This window comes from Micromesistius poutassou (assembly GCF_964030765.1).
Source record: "Micromesistius poutassou genome assembly, chromosome: 6".
NCBI classification, from domain to species: domain Eukaryota; kingdom Metazoa; phylum Chordata; class Actinopteri; order Gadiformes; family Gadidae; genus Micromesistius; species Micromesistius poutassou.
Window position 1 is genome coordinate 15,717,207 of NC_140276.1, and position 19,362 is coordinate 15,736,568.

Here is a 19,362-nt window from a genome sequence, read left to right on the forward strand (position 1 = left end):
AGGGCTAACATGAGGAAAGTTCTGCAAGTATCACCAGCATATCAACATTCCCACTCGTGGTGATCAGACTCTTGACCATTGTTACTCTCAACTTAAGGACAGCTATAAACCCCTCCCCCGCCCTGCCTTTGGTAAGGCAGATCACACCTCCATTCTTCTCCTCCCAACCTACAGACAGCGCCTAAAACAAGATAAACCGATTTTTCGGGCAGCTCAACGATGGAGTGAGGAAACCATTGTTACACTTCAGGACTGTTTTGAAACTACAGACTGGCAGATGTTCTGTGATGCAGCTGATGGAGACATAGATGAATACACAGACTCTGTCTCAGCCTACATCTCCAAGTGCATCGATGATGTCGTCCCGAGTGTCAATGTCAAGACTTTCCCTAAAACCAAAAGCCCTGGGTTAATGGTGATGTAAGGGATAAGCTCAGAGCACGGTCCTCTGCCTTTAGCTCTGGGGACCTGGAGAATCTGAGGGAGTCCAGATATGACCTGGGGAAAGCCATCAGAGATGCCAAGAGAGCCTACAGAGACAAATTGGAGTCCAACTACCACAGCTTCGACCCCAGACGCATGTGGTGTGGACTGCGAGCCATCACTAACTACAAAGGGAGGAATAGTAGAGATACCCAGCCTGCCGCCTCTCTCCCAGACGAGCTCAATAGCTTCTACGCACGGTTTGAGGTGAGCAACACCATCCCCTCTGTAAGGCTAGCTGAGGACCAGGACGACTGCACTTTGTTACGGATGACGTGAGGAGAGCTTTTAAAAAAGTAAACCCTCGGAAGTCGTCAGGGCCAGATGGCATTCCAGGCCGTGTCCTCAGAGGGTGCGCCGACCAGCTAGCTCCATATTCAACCTCTCCCTCAAACGGTCTGTAGTCCCCACCTGCTTCAAACAGACCACTATTGTCCCCGTACTAAAGAAACCTTCCATCACCTGCTTGAATGATTACTGTCCCGTAGCACTGACCCCCATAATTATGAGGTGCTTCGAGCGGCTAGTCAGAACCCACATCTGCTCCATCCTCCCTGACACCTTAGACCCTCTTCAATTTGCATACCGCCCCAACAGATCTACGGACAACGCCATCGCCCTGACACTTCACGCCGCCCTCTCCCATCTGGAAAAGGGTAACACATATGTGAGGATGCTGTTCATAGACTACAGCTCAGCATTCAACACTATTGTGCCCGTAAGTTTGTTCCCAAGCTCAGGATCCTGGGCCTTAACACCTCCCTTTGCAACTGGATCCTGGACTTCCTGACGGGCAGACCCCAGGTGGTGAGAATGGGCAACCTCACCTCCTCTGCACTGACCCTAAGCACCGGAGCCCCTCAGGGCTGCGTACTCAGTCCCCTCCTGTACGCCCTGTTCACGTATGACAGTGAGGCCACACGCAGCTCCAATGCCATCCTCAAGTTTGCGGACGACACCACCATCCTGGGACTCATCTCCAACAATGATGAGACCGCCTACAGAGAGGAGGTCGGTGCCAGGACAACAACCTCTCTCTCAACGTCTGCAAGACTAAGGAGATGATCGTAGACTTCAGGAAGCGGCAGGGGAGAAGTCACGCCCCCATTCACATCGACGGAGCGGAAGTAGAGAGAGTCTCATGCTTCAAGTTCCTCTGTGTGTTCATCAAAAATGACCTTACCTGGTCTAGACAAGCAGACTCGGAGGTAAAAACTTACCAAAAGTGCCTATACTTTCTGAGGAGACTCAAGAAGTTTGGCATGTCTGCCAAAACTCTCACCAACTTATACAACCTATTTCTATGATGTTCTATTTTATTTCTTTTTGTGATGTAGACTCCTGCTATTCCTGCCATATTTTGTGGTATTTCATTGGCACATTCCACTTTAAATCTACAATCTATGGTACTTAATGTTTACACTCTCCATTGTATACATATGCTGCACTAGATACATTACATACATTACTCATTTCACTTTATACCTATAGTAGTTAATGTTTCCACTCTTCATTGAACACACCTGCTGCATTGGTAGATGTTTACATGTTTATATTATCTTAAACTATTTATAGTGTTCTTGTTTTATTATATATTTTTATTATGTATACTTTTTCTTATATGTATTTTATTATGTTGCTATTATTACCAGATTTTTTACATTTGTTTTTAAATATATTTATTTGTAGCTCTTTTGTTAATCTATTATGCCTACTACGTATTGTTTGCCTGCCAGGTCAATAATAATTTCAATTTACACAATGACCCTACGTTTTCTGAACAAATGACAATAAAACACTTTGACTTTGACTTTGACTTAAAACCAATGTCAGCCTTAAACCTCTGCAACATAACTTTTTCATATTGGTATTCATAGTGAATGTTTTGTAAAATAAATAAGCAAATATGAGACTGCTGACCTTAATCTCCAACCCTTTGTTTTATTTAACCAGACTCGATGTTGAGCCACTTCTATACCAATTACATTTTTGTATCCATTCATGAATATTATTAACATTGGCATTGGATTTAATTTCTATAAGCGTCCTATTATATATACAATTTACCAAACACTAATCATATGGGCCACAATGTGTTAGATATAGACTATATATTTTAACATTTTTACAGGTTAACATTTGTACCAGTTGATAACTTGTAATAATTATATAGCAAATAAGACTAATTAAACACAGAACTTCAGTAACCAATATTTTCATCAGAGTGGCAAAAAAAGATGATGCTGTCTCTTAGTGAAATTTGTATTAGGGTTAATATTTCAATATTTTATGACTGACATGCAGTTTTAAGTCTCCTATGTAGAATATTCATGTGATGTGTGACATGTGAAGAAACGGTGCCACTCACTTTGACAGCCTTGCAGAACTGACAGCTAGTGGTTTTGTAGCAATCACAGTCAAATGAAAACATGCGCAAAGAACATCAGCAAGGTTATTCCCCCTAATACATAACGGACGATGAACCACCCAGGACTTGTCTATTTTGATGTACTGCTTCATGTAACAAAGTACAAAATAAGGATGGTTAAGAGGCAGATATTTCTGATTTTGTAAGGATATGAACGAGATACATTCATAGCATAAATATGCATTTGTTTTATGGAATGCAAATCAAATATCAAACTCTTGTCATGACTTCAATTTGTTTTGTTTCCTTGTTGATCAATAGGGCTGATTGAGAAGAACATAAATACAACATGGAAGGGGTTACCATTTATAATAACCATAAATAAGTGCAGAACATTATATATTACAATATTTAATTACATGCATTTATCAGAAAACTATTAGTGTTTGCTGCTGGGCTACTACAATGGTCATGACAGATTTGTGTGAACAGCATACTTCAACAAAGCAGGGCATATAATCACATGCATTTCTTTTTGCCATTCAAAATATGACTATATAATTGGCACAAGATAAAAAAACTAAGTCAGGCCTATTATATTCCCTATTATCATTATGTAAGGGAAATTGTCTAGAACACCGGTCATTATCGGAAAAATCAGCTTATTGAAATAGGCTTATTTTGATTTATATGACACGGCTACTTGCCAAAACTAAAAAATAACTTCACACGGTGTGTCTTTTTACAATTTATTTGTTACCAGCATTCGTAGTGTTGATCAGCAGAGAAATAGTCCGCAAAAGACGTTGATGTCACTTAGCAACCGAATACGTTGGGATTGATAAGTTACCTGACTACTTGCGGCGTAATACAAAAGACCTGAATCAGAGGCGAAAAAATCCACTTTCCTTGACAGCGGTCATTATATGCTTAGCAACAATTATGTAAATTATCGAAAAATAATTGACCGCCGGAAGTCGCAAAGACCCATGCAAGTGACATTTATAATATTCAAAATTATTATTAATATTATTGCCTTTGCAAATCAGGTGTTGAACAAAAAATCAAAAGACCATCTCCATGTTTCTGCTCTCCACTATTCTAACTAGCTCAAAATGTACATATTTATATTATCAATTTAGATTTCCTTGTATTATTATTCTCATCTACTGCTTTTGTGTATGTCAATTAAGTAAACCTTTGTCGTTGTTACAGTCTTCCGGATCAAAAGTTCTGCTCTAACACAGTAGGACTGCTGGATCAGAAGTTCTGCTATAACACATTAGGACTGCTGGGTCAGAAGTTCTGCTGTAACATAGTAGGACTGCTGGATCAGAAGTTCTGCCATAACACATTAGGACTGCTGGGTCAGAAGTTCTTCTATAACACAGTAGGACTGCTGGATCAAAAGTTCTGCTCCAACGTAGTAGGACTGCTAGGTCAGAAGTTCTGCTATAACATAGTAGGACTGCTGGATCAGAAGTTCTGCTATAACATAGTAGGACCGTGTCATGGCAATTTCCTTAAGAGATATTGCGTCTAGGACATATGATATTTCGAAATGCAAAAAGCACACAATAGTAGTCAATTAACTTATTTTATTCATGCATACTTTCGAGTCCTCTCTAGCAGAGTGAGTCCAGAATACAGTTAGACAGTTAGACAGAATACAGTTAAACAGTTTCACATCCTCCCCACATTGCAGGTCTCAATAATAAAATCAGTAATGTGTACCCAAGACACAGAGTTGCCTGTGTTCTCATCAAGCAGAAGAATGCATAAGGGGATGTTAACATTTAGATGACTCAGAGGAAGATAGGGTGGCTACCCAAGCAAAATGGGTAGCCACCCTATCTTCTTCTGAGGTGGTGGTTAAACACTGAGGAAAGGCAGGGTGAGAAGACACTACAAGGAATAGGCCTTAGATGACTAATAGGAAAGAACATATGGATTTTTCCATCACAACCGCTAGATCAGAAGTTCTGCCATAACATAGTCCGACTGCTGGATCTGAGATTCCGCAATATCTCCATATCTGTTTAGATTTAAAATGAATGGAGTTAAGGTGACCTGATGATGAGTCTTCTGGCATTTAAATGTTAGGGAACTGTGATAATTAGTGCTGTTCAATTTACGTAAACATAAATATGTGTTATAGAAGTAAAGACAGATTCAAAACCTGATCAGGAAATGTTACACAACAAGTTTTGTATTTAAAGGTCTTCCATTATTCTCATCAGAAAGGGTTACACCCCTATAAAATAAGCACATTACATGATAGATCAAAAGTTAGTTGATGCTATTATTTTTTTTACTTAATAGTGGTAGTGTATTACTAATGTATTATTGTTCTTATTTTACTTTCTCTCACAAGGACATGGATTATTTACCTCTCTCATTAGATATGGCTTGCTCCCTATCTCATTCTTAAAATGTACATATTCACCTTTTTGCTTTAATAATCAAATTAATAAATAATCGCACAAATCTCCCTCACTTGCATCGCTATTTGGAAATCATATTCCATCGACCAGGCAGCACACCTCATGAAATAAAGATTCCAATTAATGATTTTCAGGGATTTCTATTTACAATCTTCCATGATATAAACCACCTGTCATATTATTAAAAGGCCTGTGGGCCTTTTCCAACTATCCATTCCACTGCGTTATTCTACATATTAGCAATAGACCTTTCTCCCCTTGTTTAGTCCATCATTCTAATTGGCACCTTGTCGACCAGAGAGCCTTCTCACATCTTAAGTGTCACCCATAACACTAATTATGGGTCTCTTATGTACCAGACACCGGTAATAAACTAAACCAGGGAAGATGAGTGTCTAACGTACCTTTGAAGGGTGTTACCTCAAAAAGGACTGACATACTGAACTATAAAGCAAGTGGAATGGACATGGCACTAGATTAGGAGTAAGGAGGGAGGCAGCTGGGATATGTATGCAATACTGCAGGTGAAGGCAGCATCAAACAGCTAGGAGAGCAGATGTTGCAGAGGACATGGATGATGCTGTGACAGACAGCTGAGCCTGGAGTGGGTATGCGCTCACTAACTGATCAATCTCTGCATCACAGCTGCATGCTCACTCTTTATAGTGCGCTCATCATTACACGTCTCCGTTCTGAATAAGGTGTCTTTTATTTTTTGGTCATCCAGGTCCATATGTTGTCTCCTACTTCACATATTGCCGAGAGTGGATCTTTTTCTTATTATGCATCGTTGAAGGAGGAAAAAAGCGTGAAGTAAGACAAAGGTGCTATCGTAATGTGTTAAATATGTTCTCGTATGGTGATTCACCACCCAGGGTAACACTCACGCTGCCGCTATGTCTTCTCCCGCTATGTGCCACATGCATGGTTTCCTGGTCCCAGTTCGCCTGCAGGCAATCTTCACTCGGACGACAGGGGGCACTGGACAGGAAACTCAACACATGCAAAACCGGCAGCAAGTCCTTCTTTTATCCACAGGTTCTCCTTGTTTTTATCATCAAACGCGGATAAGAGCTGCTTCTTCTCCAAGCGGAGGAGATATCACTTGTATGCTGTTCCACTTTCTGTGCCCCCTTTCAGAGGGGCCCTTTACTGGTTTGTACAGGTCCAGATCACACAAACTCCTCAAACGCGCAGAACAACAGGAGCATAGGGACTACCCTATTACAACTTGGCAAATTACTTGGAAAAGTATCTAATCAAACCATCCAATCACAATCACGATCTGGACACACAGTTCACATGCGCTTAGTGCAGATCTTACAGTTCCAGAGGTGTGTGACAGAAGAGTATGAAACAGCTGGCGGGATCTGGTATGTTTTGGTCTGTGCCGATGCGTGCCGTTCACGCATGGCAACTATAATGAGAGTAATGGTACAGTATGAGCATGAGCTCTCTGTATCCACTGCATCTCTGCATGACCCCTCACAGACATAGACATCATTCAGGGCCTTGTGTGTCAACTTGAGCATTGATGAAAAAAAGATGCATGAAGTCTTAATCACTACAGGTTACTTCCAACAAGCAGCTTAACGCACCTGGAATCCAAACCATCCCTCATACTGAACTATATTCATCATCACATTCCATTCTTTTGCAAAATTGATGTTTAGATATTTTTTATTTTTTCAGGATGACACAATTATTGTACTTTCCCAGCCCGGTATTATATGAAAGACTTAGTCGACTTAGTTGAATGAATAATAAAGAAAGGAAATCAATCTTTGCTGAGCTACAGTGATTATTATTATTAATATTATTATTAATATTATTATTATTATTATTATTATTATGTATTTTGGGTACATGGGTATGTATGGATGTTCACACATTTTATTTTACAATCCCACCATTTACCTTTTCATGAATAGATGGCATACTTGTTCCCATATTAATAGAAAAATTGTATGAAGATGAAATCTGTGCGCAATTCAACAGAGCATAACAGACACACGTATTTAGTCAGCCGAAACCATTAGTGGGCCTACTGGGAGTACATTAGGAGGGATGCCTGCAGAACACCAGGGAGTCAGCCTCTAAGTCCTGCTGCAAACAAACACTAGACTGTGTACCTGCTTAAAGAGTTTTTCTGCTCCATTGTATTCCTGAGTTGGTTCAGTTCAGTTCTCCCCAGTTCAATACCGTGGGGAAACGGCAAACGGAAATGGCAATCGCAGGACATTATGACAAGAAATCAAGAAATCCTAGCTTTAAAATGCATCCATTCTTTTAGTTATTTATGTCGTCATGGAATTATAAGGTTTGAGGTTCATGAGGTTTTTTTATGAACGATTACAATTCATATTTATAATTTATTTTCACAGGATTCCATGCATCCAAGTTCACTTCAAATAACTTTCATGTAAACCACACGTGTTTAACTGCACATAAGGTCGCAACAATGTACAATTGAGAGAATTCATACTATTTAGTTAATTTATGTAAAGAGACATGACATACGAACATTGTAATATTGAATGGTATAAATGCTACTTCACAGCTAATGCTCTTACTGCAGTTTGCCAGGAGATGGGACGCTGAAAGCTGTCCTGTTATGTTCTACATAAGAGCCCACAGGTACAATCATGTGTGGGTAAATGATGGTTGCTTCTGATTGGAACGAAGGGCCTTGTGTACCCCAGGCCACCTCATGATCATATGCAGTGTGTGGGCCTTATAGGATCAGCTTGGTGCAGAACCTCCTCCATGAACATACACACTCTCTCTCACACAAACCCTCCCTCTCTCTTAGGCCTACATATTTAACTTTTATGCTCACTCATTTGCATTATATATCAAAACAGCTTGGCCTGTTAAAACAGGGTGTGTGGCCGTGTGTGTGTGTATGTGTAAGTGTTTGCCTGTGTGTCTGTTTGTGTGTCACTCCTTTGTGTGTGTGTGTGTGTGTGTGTGTGTGTGTGTGTGTGTGTGTGTGTGTGTGTGTGTGTGTGTGTGTGTGTGTGTGTGTGTGTGTGTGTGCGTGCGTGCGTACGTGCGTGCGTGAGTGTTTGTGTGTGCATTTGTGTGTGTATCTGTGTTTATTTGTGTGTCTGTGTGTGTGTCTGTGTAAACACAAATGCCCTTTATTCAACCCAAGTTGCTAAGTTGGTCACAAATAATACACGATTGTATTAATTTAGGGTGGCAAGATACTTCTAAGATACCTTTCCTAGAGCACTGATAAACCAAGCAACTCAATATTGTATCACATATCTTGCAGTGGCTCTGAATAATGCAAGTCTTTGCAACATGTTCATTAGCTGAGGAGTACGATGGGCCACAATGGACATAATGGTCCAGGCTGCTCCAATTACTGGTAATTTACATTTACCAATTATCTACGAAAGCTACTTAACCTAATAGCCAGTCTGTGTTGAACAGAAACCTCCTCAATTATACCCGGGGACTGTTACTCAGGTGTGACCTTTGCTTGTTTTTGCCCACTGTCTCCCACGTTCTTTCATTGCTATTCTCTCTTTCTGCACCCCTCACTCTGTCTTCCTGAAGGGAGTATCTCACCCCATGGCAATCTGTCACAAGAGGCGTGAGCACACACAAAGATACACAGACACACAGAGACACTATAAAGGCTCTCTCTGTCTCACACACGCTCTCCCTCTCAAACCCGCACACACACAAACTCACACACACAAAAACACACACACGCCCGGCTGGTGGTGTTAAAAGCTCTATAAATGTAATGGTTCTACGGTAAGGCACTGCTCAAAGCACAGCGCCAACACTTTATTAATATTATCTCTCTATAACTGTGCATGCCGACTCAAGTGAAACAGCGAGGCAGATGTGATGAATATGGCCCATATTGTTGAAGCTCATCAGAATTCTGCCAGCAGCAGGGAGAACACAGCTCCAGCCGTACTATATAACTAGCTTGGAACATTCTCTCCATACAGAAAGAGCTCTGTGTTCTTTTGAGTAAAATATGCCCCAAATATCTCCGCGCACCAGGAAACAGACTTGGAAACACAAGTCCACATATCAAGGAACAACGGCAAACACTTGGAAACTCAGTTCCCCTCCCCCATTCTACCCCTTGTCTCCCATGTTTGTTTGCTGTAATGATTCATTTAACAACCTCACATCCAGAACATCTGTGGAGAAGCCTCCTTTTTATCATCTCTTTGTTGTTTTCTACCCTGGTCTCTTTTCTCTGGGTCTCAACTCAACTAGATTCATTACAATTGTCCTATTTTTCTATCACCTTATATGATTCCACGCACACAGGCATGCACGCACGCACATGCACGCATGCATGCACACTAATAATGTGAGCGTTGGCGGATGGCATATGGACGTGGTTGAGACTATCAATATTCCATATGGTATTGTCAACACACTTCTCTGTAAAAGCACGGAGCATTCTGTATTTGCGTATGTTGCTCCTGTATTTAGTGATTTATTCATGTCAGCAACGTGTATGAGATGAAAGCAACATGAACCTTGAGGATCAATTCCTCTAAGCATCTAAATAATTGTAGGCCAGCGATGTTACAGAAAATCTAGACGATCCTCAGAGTCACTGTACATAGTGAAATAATAATATATAATATTATATAAATATATATTATATAATATAATATGAAATAATATGCAGTAACAAGGACTGGTGAGGTTTACCCCTACGTAGTAAATATTGGCTTCATTAAAGACACAAATGTCAGTGCCTTTCCAGACTGCAGAAAGCGTGTTGAGATGCAGTGACATTAGTTAAGAACTCCAAAGGACGACAGTGATGAATAGCACGTGAAATCAATGGAGGTGGTGGGAATGGAGGGAGTGGAGCCACCATGTCATGCAGGAGAGCGAGCGGATCAGTAGGAGGTTGTAGGAGAACAGAACGTCTCGCTAGGCTTTGGTCGGACCATTGATTCTTCTAAAGTGCATCAAGATCATTTTCACAATTAATTCTCCCATTAATGGATTGATATTTGCATACAGCTCAATGAAGATGAATATTATGGTGACAAATGTTCCCTACATTCTGTGTGTTTAATACATAACAGCGATGGTTGGATGGACTTGTTGCAATTGGAAAAAATATGTAAGGATATTTTAATATGGAACACAAACTATGTTTTATTGGCATAGATACAAGCTTGGGATGTCATGCTAGGGGTGGCTGAAAACATCTACTTCAAAAAAATTATAGTATTTGTTTTTTGTGCCATTCCATTGGTTGGGAGAAAACACAAGAGCCTTTGAAATACTTGAACGCCATTTGTACGAAATCTCTCATAAAGAAAAGAAAATAGCTAAAAATATATAAAGTGATATTCAATTGCATGAATAGTTTAATCTTACGATCTCTCTTGTGCAGGCAGTGAAAACAGTACACTTTAGATACCGTTTCCAGAGTCAATACACAGCAGAGGGTGGATTATGTCTCGCTCACCCACTGAATGCACTGAGTTTTACATTTTAATTACAACCTCCATGTTTTTCTCTCCTGGAAGACATCATTCTGGCACGTCAAACTGCAGCCGTCTGATGTGTGTCTTACACGCACACACAGGCATGCACGCATGCATGCACGCACACACACAGATGCACGTACACATACACATACACATACACAAGAGGGATTTGTCGTAATACTAAATACCAGGTGCATTATGAAATGTGTAATACATGGATTAGTACTATTATAAGTAACACACATTGTGTATTTTATCCATCCTGCATGTTTCTAGTGAACATATTAAATTGTTATTAAATGCAGATACTAGTTATTATTTGCCACTGATCTCCAAACAAGGGTCATAAAGCAGGTTCAGATGGTTAATCTTTCTGTCTGCCACACCACAAAGAAATGAGCGGCCTCCCTTCCCTTTGGCCGTGTGTTTGGGCTTCACGCTTTGCGCTGTGATCAGTTTGATCTTATTGAGCCTGTGTGTAGGATCACTATTTACCATCACATGCCAGTGACTTGTGCCGGGGTGCGTTCTCTGCGATAGCGGGAGGAAGGATATTGCTTTGTAGCGTTGTTAAGTGCTATACGTCCTGCACGCTGTGTGTGTGTTCTTCATGGGGGAGGTTCTGCTCCCCCTGATCCTGTAATACTCATATGCTGCATATGATAATGATGTGGCCCGGGGAGGAGCAGGCGCCTTCAATCCATTTAGAAGACATCTGTGGTTTACCCACACACTCTTCATTTACCTATGAGGTCTTGTGGAGCGTGGATAAGAGTTCAACAACATCAGCTGAACGTGTCAGTCATGGTGGAATCATTGAATCACAGCTCCGGTCCTTCTAGCCTTCAGGAAAAAGAACGAGTGACATGATAACTCTGTTCAGGGAGGGATTGGATTTAGTTTATTGTATGTTGTACGTCCTGGCACTTACTGTACACACTAATTGTCGTACTTAGTTATAGTACTTATTTATGCAGCATCTTATCCTAGCTTGGTGTATATGGGTAATGGGTTAACCTAGTGATTGTTAGTGCTTTGCACTTGGTTCTATGAACATCTTTACTGTACTGACAGCGATATATTGCTTCACTTTCTTCTTACAAATGTACTTATTGTAAATCGCTTTGGATTAAAGAATCTGCTAAATGCCCTAAATGAAAATGTAAATGTAGAACAGTAGCTCAGGTTAGAAATGTGCATGTTATTGGAAGGATAAAGCCTGGGGGTATATAAAGAGATGCCTATTGTGAAATAATTACTTTCTTTACGGCATTGTACGCGTGTTGGGAAAAAATATCTGTCTGCAACATCAGTTTTTTTTCTGCCCAAACAATGGGGGAATAGTTGGACCATTGGTCCGGGATTTGTATCCTCCATTGCTTCAATGATCCATTTGACATCAATGGTTCAATGGACCGATTGTGGACCAATGGACCAACTTTTCCATGATTTTTACGAGCAAACCAAGTTGATGTTGCATGCCGTGATTGGTTCACCGCAGACCTATGAAGCAGGACTCTCCATTTGAAAATAACTCAGTCTGACAGTTCCCAATGATGACTTAATGAAACGTAAAAACATTGATAGATAATATAATTATCAAGGAATTATCTTTCAAAGATAACATCATATTTTGACTGTATTCTGAAACATCTTCCTCGAACAGCCCCAGACACACACACACACGCCCGCGGTGGATCCCTGGAGGCAAACCTTTGCAAGCTGTGCCCAACCTTATATTGAGTCATTAGCTGCCTTAGAGCATCCCGGTCAAGGGTTTAATTTCCCGTGCCCTCCTGGAAGTTAATGAGGTAGCGTGTGTGTGTGTGTGTGTGTGTGTGTGTACATACATGCCGGGTTGGGGGTCTTGTCTCTCTCTGCCTCATTTGCATGGCAGAAGGAGGCAGAGTCCCCAACAGCAGGGGGCCTCCTAAAGGGAAGAATGATAAGAGAATAGATTATTTAGGCCAATTACCGCCACGCCACCAGCCGCCATGCCACTGGTCGCCACTCCAACGGCCCCCACGACACCGGTCCCTAAGCCACAGGCCGCCAAGCCACCGGCCCCCACGCCACCGGCCCCCACGCCACCTGGCCTCGCTCAGGAGCAGCACTCAGGAGGTCTTCAGAGAGGAGCGAGGTTTTGGAGCACCATAGACACGGAGCATCGCAAAAACTAAAAGAGACAATAAAGACGAATACAATAACAACCCCCGACCTCCCCTCCCCCCGGGCTCCGTGAGGTGAATCTCTGATGGTGGTTGAGTGTGGGAGTATTTTTATCTTATCACTGTGTCTGACTGTTGCTGCTTTCGGCTGCTAAGACTGGTGGGGGGGGGTTGTGGGGGGAAGGGGGGGGGTTGGCAGTCATAAAGGTATGAATAACAGCACTGCCGTCGGTTTCGATATTCGATCCAGAGAAAAGGTGAGCGAGAAAATAGGCCCAGATGCTTCCCATTCACAGGGGAGGGAGAAAATACAATCTACCTTTCTGGCAGATTAGTGCTTTTTCATCATTTAAACACTATGCTAGTGACTGTAGTGACTGTAATGGGCTGTAATTATATGTGATTATGGTTTAAATCTCTCCGGCGACACGGCCCAAAAGCAAACAACACCATCACACTAAACCACTGTCTCCTTGAAAGGTTGTTTTGGTACTGGAGGTCTAAGAAGAGCTTTAATACCGCTCCCGTTAAGAGACGTACAAACGCCCCATCTCAACACGGCATTTTTCTTTTATTTACAAAGAATTCCCGACAAAGCTGGCGGGCGGCGGCGCTGAGCGAGTGACAACGCGCTCGATGTGCTGCTTTTGGATAATTGCTCTCATTTAAATATTAATGTGATTCCCTTGTCTACGCAGTAGTGGGCCGTGCCAGGGCCTCGCATGCAGATGGCATCAGACCGAAAATAAGATCAAAGTGGAGAGAAATCCCATTTGTTCCAGTCCCAGTAACTCGGGCTTCAGCAGAGTCTGCTGCTGGTTTCTGGGCTGAAGGGGAAACAGAGTGTTTCCTGGCCCAGATGCTAGCAGCCACAATATCCTGCCAGTGGGAATAATAGCATATTCTTTACACCGCTGTTGCAGCTAGATATCTAATGCTTTGGTATAGAAAGCACTCTTTCTCTGTTGAGGATTGGGTATTTAGAAAATACCTCTACAAAATTGCTTTGGTATTGACCAAAAGGTCTCCAATAACCTCAAGCTTAACAATAGATGAGATTCCATAATAAATCGGATTGAATTTCTGAATCTCAGAGACAATTTAGAGAATATATTCAAAAGTAAAGTTAGATTTAAATAACCAGTCGCCGGTCATCGGTGTATAAAGTTAAGGAACAATTCTGACTAATGAGCATCCTACTCAGGATGGGCTTCACGTAGCTGCTACCATATCTTAACGCATTAGCATGATTTCAAGCAAAGAATCTAGCGTTTGTTACATTTTTTGAAAATGTTAATCAAAGTTTCAGTCTATAGTCTTTAGCAGATAAAATATAATGACTAGCTGACACACAAGCTATATTAAAACATTAAAATGGCCTATGGTTTCTTCAGCCATGGTATACATAGCCTACTATTTCATTGTATACTATAGTTGTTTAATATCCTAGTTTGTTGTTTTATTTAATGTACTCGTGGGTTACTTATATTAATATATAGACACAGAGACAAGGATGCAGTACCAGTTTAATCTTTACTGTCACTCAAATCAAAACTAAAATACCTACACAGTGGATCACAGATCACAGCTGTAGTGCCAGTCAAACACAGTCGAGCAGAGTACTCGATCCATTATACCACACTTGTCAAATATAGGTAGGCTGATTTAGCGACCATGTACAATATGGCCACAGCTGCTCCTGAATAAAAAATAAATGTGTGGGCTTTAAGATTTTGACAGATATGGCAAAAATAAAATATGAAAAATATGGCATTAGCATGCTCGTTAGCTTAGGTAGCCCAGCAGAGCAGAGAGCTCTGTTTGTCAGAACACCGGTCATTGGAGGATTTACTGGGAACTAACTAACTTACTGGGAGCTAACATGAACGGGCAAGTCAACGGAATAGCAAACAGCTGCAAATCCAATTTGTGTAGGTATTTGTAATCATTTAGAACTGATTGGAACTTTAAGTTATACATTGTATTCTGTTGTGCCCCAATAGTAAAACTGTGAAGCAAATTGAGAAAGTGAAGTGTGAAATAAAAGGATGTGCTTTTGTCTTGCATAGACACAAATTAAATGTCAACACGCCACAAGCTAGCTAATGAGATTTTACCCATTCCAACACTCACTTTGTAGACTCGAGTGTGAAAAGACACATTCACGTACACAAGGATCTCCAGAATCATTTGAATACAGCATGTAGGACAAAGCATCGCATCCATTTCCACAGCATGCCCCGGTATTGGAACCCAGAATAGCTTATCTGTGAACAGCAAACCCTCCCAGATAGAATACGTTTGAATATGCATGATTATATCTACATTTACGTCTTATACACTTTTTTTCAAATTTTGTCATAGTGGGATTTTTCCATTTGGTATTTAAGTAGTTGTGTTTCTCATACCACACAGATACAGTACATACATATATATGTAGGCTATATGAATGAATAAATGAATAAAATACAGTCGGGAGAACACAACATGCTCACTCAAGCACACATGCACACATATAATAATATATTTGAGTAATCATATATATTCTGAGCTTGAACACTTCATTACAAATGTATTACATTTTATAATGATAATTATATAAAATACCAACATAAAAAATACAGAAAACTTAATCTTGACCAGAATATATTCAATCCAAAGTTAACCAATAATTTGAAGGAGTGAGGGAGTGAAGGAGCAGGTTAGGATCTTCTTCCACACACACATTCTTTTCATCCTCCCATTGACGGGCGGCAGGGTATTTCAAGTCGTTTTTCGTTTTACTTGGTGAGTTATTAACTGTGTTTCCATCCTACAACTAGATCAATTATTGTGCCTGATAAACAGATTAAATTAATTTAGCCCTTTAAATAATGGGTTGTGCTTTGACATTTAGTGATGTCATATGAAGCTCAGATAAATCATATTAATTATCGCTGCCAAGCGACAAACAATCCCCATTTAAGGATGTTAGGCTGTCAGGCCACGCAGCATGCTCATATATTACCTGTTTATATTATATATTTGATTTTTATTTGTTATTTTTATTTATTTTCATTTAATTAGGTCATTCATTTGAATTTATTGTTGTGTTTTGGGGTTTTGTTTGAGTGACACATCTAACTATTTCTATTTCTATACATAGATATAGATATGAATGTATATAAATAAAGATATATCCTTCAAATGTTATCCCGGTACACAGTTGTCATGAGGCCTACCAGAGAGACAGGCTCCTCAGCCAAGTCCATGTTGTGAATAGTGCTTTGAGTCTCCAACACTAGCTCACTCCTACATAACAGCTCTCCCTCTGAGCGGCCAGAGAGCCGGGGAAGGCTGTTTGCCGAGAGGAGAGATTGAGGCTGTTCTGCTGTTCAGGTCACCCACGGGGACCCCTGCCTGGAGCGCCTGCTTTTGTTTATGTCCTGAGGTTGTCCAATCTGTTTGACTGCCTAATCAATACAAAAAATCTGTTGTCAGTGAGTGTGTATGTGCATACGTAGGTGTAGGTGTATGTAGGCGTGTGCACATCCATGCGTGTGTGTGTGTGTGGGTTGACAGAGCCTGACAAGCAAACTATTTCCATAAGCACCTCGTGATGATGGAAGTGATATCTCACGTGTGCTTAACCTGCTATTAAAAGACATCCATATGGTATGCGTTGTCAGGTGCCAACGTGAACCCAATATGAGAAAATTGGTTATTTTAGGATGAAAGTGGATTTTTCTCACCCATGAATTAAATATTTTTCCATCAACAAAAGGCATTTGTTTTTAAATCCCACACGCGGACCCCCAGTGCATTAACATAAAATAAAGTGAAATGTCGGAGGGCCGTTTGAAGAGGACTTGCACCAGATTTCCTGTGACTGACCTTTGCATTGGGCCAACTCTCCAGTGCTGTTCTGTCATTATTGGCTTTACTCAGTGCATTCTTTCACTCCCATTTTGGACTGTGGCCCGAGCGGAAACATTTGTGTCTTGTGAAGTATTGTGTTTACACACCACTGAAATACCCAACTCTCCTGTCACTACAGGGATGGCCAACAGCCTTGGGAGAAGGAGGGGGGCGGGGGGAGGGGTGGGAGGGCGTTGTGTGTATCCAGACTTTTCCTAAGGTCACATGCTGTGCCCTGGGGCTACGCATCAGAAGGTCACGAACAGAAAGAGAGAGTGGAAGAGGAGGGAAGGAGAGATAGGGGAAAGAGAGAGAGATAGCTAAAGAGAGAGAGACTGTGTGTGTGTGTGTGTGTGTGTGTGTGTGTGTGTGTGTGTGTGTGTGTGTGTGTGTGTGTGTGTTTGAAGTGATTAGTGGTCGAAATATCGATTATTCAGAGAACGAGAAAAATAATCACTGCTATTATCTATGGGAAGCTTGGCCAACTGTTTACACCAGAAATACTGTTAAGAACTGCACATTCAAGGACAATATAAAGTGGTTAGAACGCAGGAAAAAATAAAGAAATATGAAGAGGAGCTGGCAGAGAGCCTTGTGAATGTTTGTGAGCGTTATCTTTTCAGCGGCACCTAAACAAATAGTAGGTGCAGCAGAAAACAAGGTTCCAGGGCTTGTTTCTCCACAAAGGAGAGGAGATCTCTGCGACAGACCGGCACCGTTTTCATGGCACCGTCGCGACGCCTCCCATTTCTCCTCAACAAAAACATGAGTCGAAGGAGGATTGATTGTGCGTGGTTGTGGCCTACTTTCTGTGCGTTACATTTTGTTGTTCATCATGGCGGACTTGGGGAGCGGAGAGGAGCGTCCTTGGGGAGAACAGACTCTCTCCCGCCCTCCCCAAGGGACGAGCCAAACATCCCAGTCCCACCTGACTTTGGAAATATAACTCCCTGAGGAGAAGGTAGCATTATTAAGGCCGCACGCACACACACACACACACACACACACACATGCATTCACCATCCTCCTCCCCCCTTATACACACACACACACACACACACACAGACACACACACATGCATTCACCATCCTCCTCCTCCCTTATGCACACACACACATACACACACACACACATACATGCTTCCACCATCCTACCCCCCACCCCCCCCCCGCCCCCTTTACGCACACACACAACCACACACACACACACACACACACACACACACACACACACACACACACACACACACACACACACACACACACATGCATTCACCATCCTCGTCCTCACTTACACACACACAACACCCACTTTTGTCACCATCGCTTTTTAAAGACAACTTTTAATCACTTGACGCTCCACCAAGCTGGAGCATCAGAAAATGTGCCGTGGTACAGAAAAATGCATCCTAGTTTGCAGCAGAATTCGATTTGAAACTCACAACAATAACAACAACAACAACAACAAAAAACTTGGTCCACAAAACCGACCATGGAAGAAAAGACTCAAACAAATGAGATTCTGCTAAGCAGGGAATTTATTGTGATCGTCACATTTAGGTCGCCATGTCACATTTAGGACTCTGAAACACATTGATCGGAGCCCAGTCAATTATAAATTAATATGCAGCACTGTAACTGTTGTAGATACTCCAAATGTGAGTCACATTGTGAAAACATGAAATGAAGAGATTTGACATTCACGCGTCCCTCTGGATGAAAGCTTTCGATAAAGGACAACGTGGGACGCCTCATCAGCAGCTTGCATATTGATCTGTCTTCTTATCTATATGATTAAAAAAAATCTGTTGCTAGGAAAACCTTACCAACAATTATACAAAGAAGAATAAAACAACAATCATATCCTATGAAGAAATATATATGAAAAGAAAGAGAAAGCATGCGGCAGAAGAACAACATGAAGGGGGTAGGGCGGTGGGCGTCTCTGGTGAGAGAGCAAAACTCATAAACAGGTGTCTTCTCATCCCGCCATTCCTATTTTTAAGACAATCATAAAGATTGCAGATCCCTGCTGAATATTTAATGTGGGTTGGGGTGGTGGAGAGCTGAGGCCATCTGGCTGATCTGTTGCATCTCTCGCTCCCCCTTAAAGGAGGCCAGGAGATGCACGAAGGGAGGCACAGAGAGAGGCCAGGAGAGAGGCATGGAGAGAGGCCATGAGAGAGGCACAGAGAGAGGCCAGGAGAGAGGCCAGGAGAGAGCCCAAGAGAGAGGTGTTACGGGTTAACATATTGTGTATTTTTCCTATGCTTCGTTGTGCTTCTCTGCCTCCATGTTCCTAGTAGGAGGAGACTGGGCGTTACCTTGGGAGTGACTGATTGACGAAAGGCCGGCCCCCCAAGTATATAAGCCTGCCTACTTTCAAGATGGCTCTCTCTCTCACCCTCAAAATGGCAGACGCTGGCTGGTCACACTTTTTCGTTTGTTAACTCAGAGTTTGTTTGTTAACTGGTCTGTTCAACCCTGTCTTATTTTTGATCTTTGTTG

At 41.6% G+C, this 19,362-nt stretch overlaps 1 protein-coding gene across 1 annotated transcript in view; it reads left to right on the plus strand.

Annotated features, from left to right (window-relative positions):
- Positions 1-219: 219 nt before the first annotated feature.
- Positions 220-19,362, plus strand: part of pcdh10b (protocadherin 10b) — a gene marked incomplete at its 5' end in the record, with an annotated part of 74,288 nt that continues 55,145 nt past the window's right edge. The window contains 4 exons of the mRNA XM_084469618.1: positions 220-224; positions 459-758; positions 1,081-1,150; positions 1,219-1,494. Coding sequence (XP_084325744.1) covers positions 220-224; positions 459-758; positions 1,081-1,150; positions 1,219-1,494 — 651 coding nt within the window. The remainder of the gene's footprint in view (positions 225-458; positions 759-1,080; positions 1,151-1,218; positions 1,495-19,362) is intronic.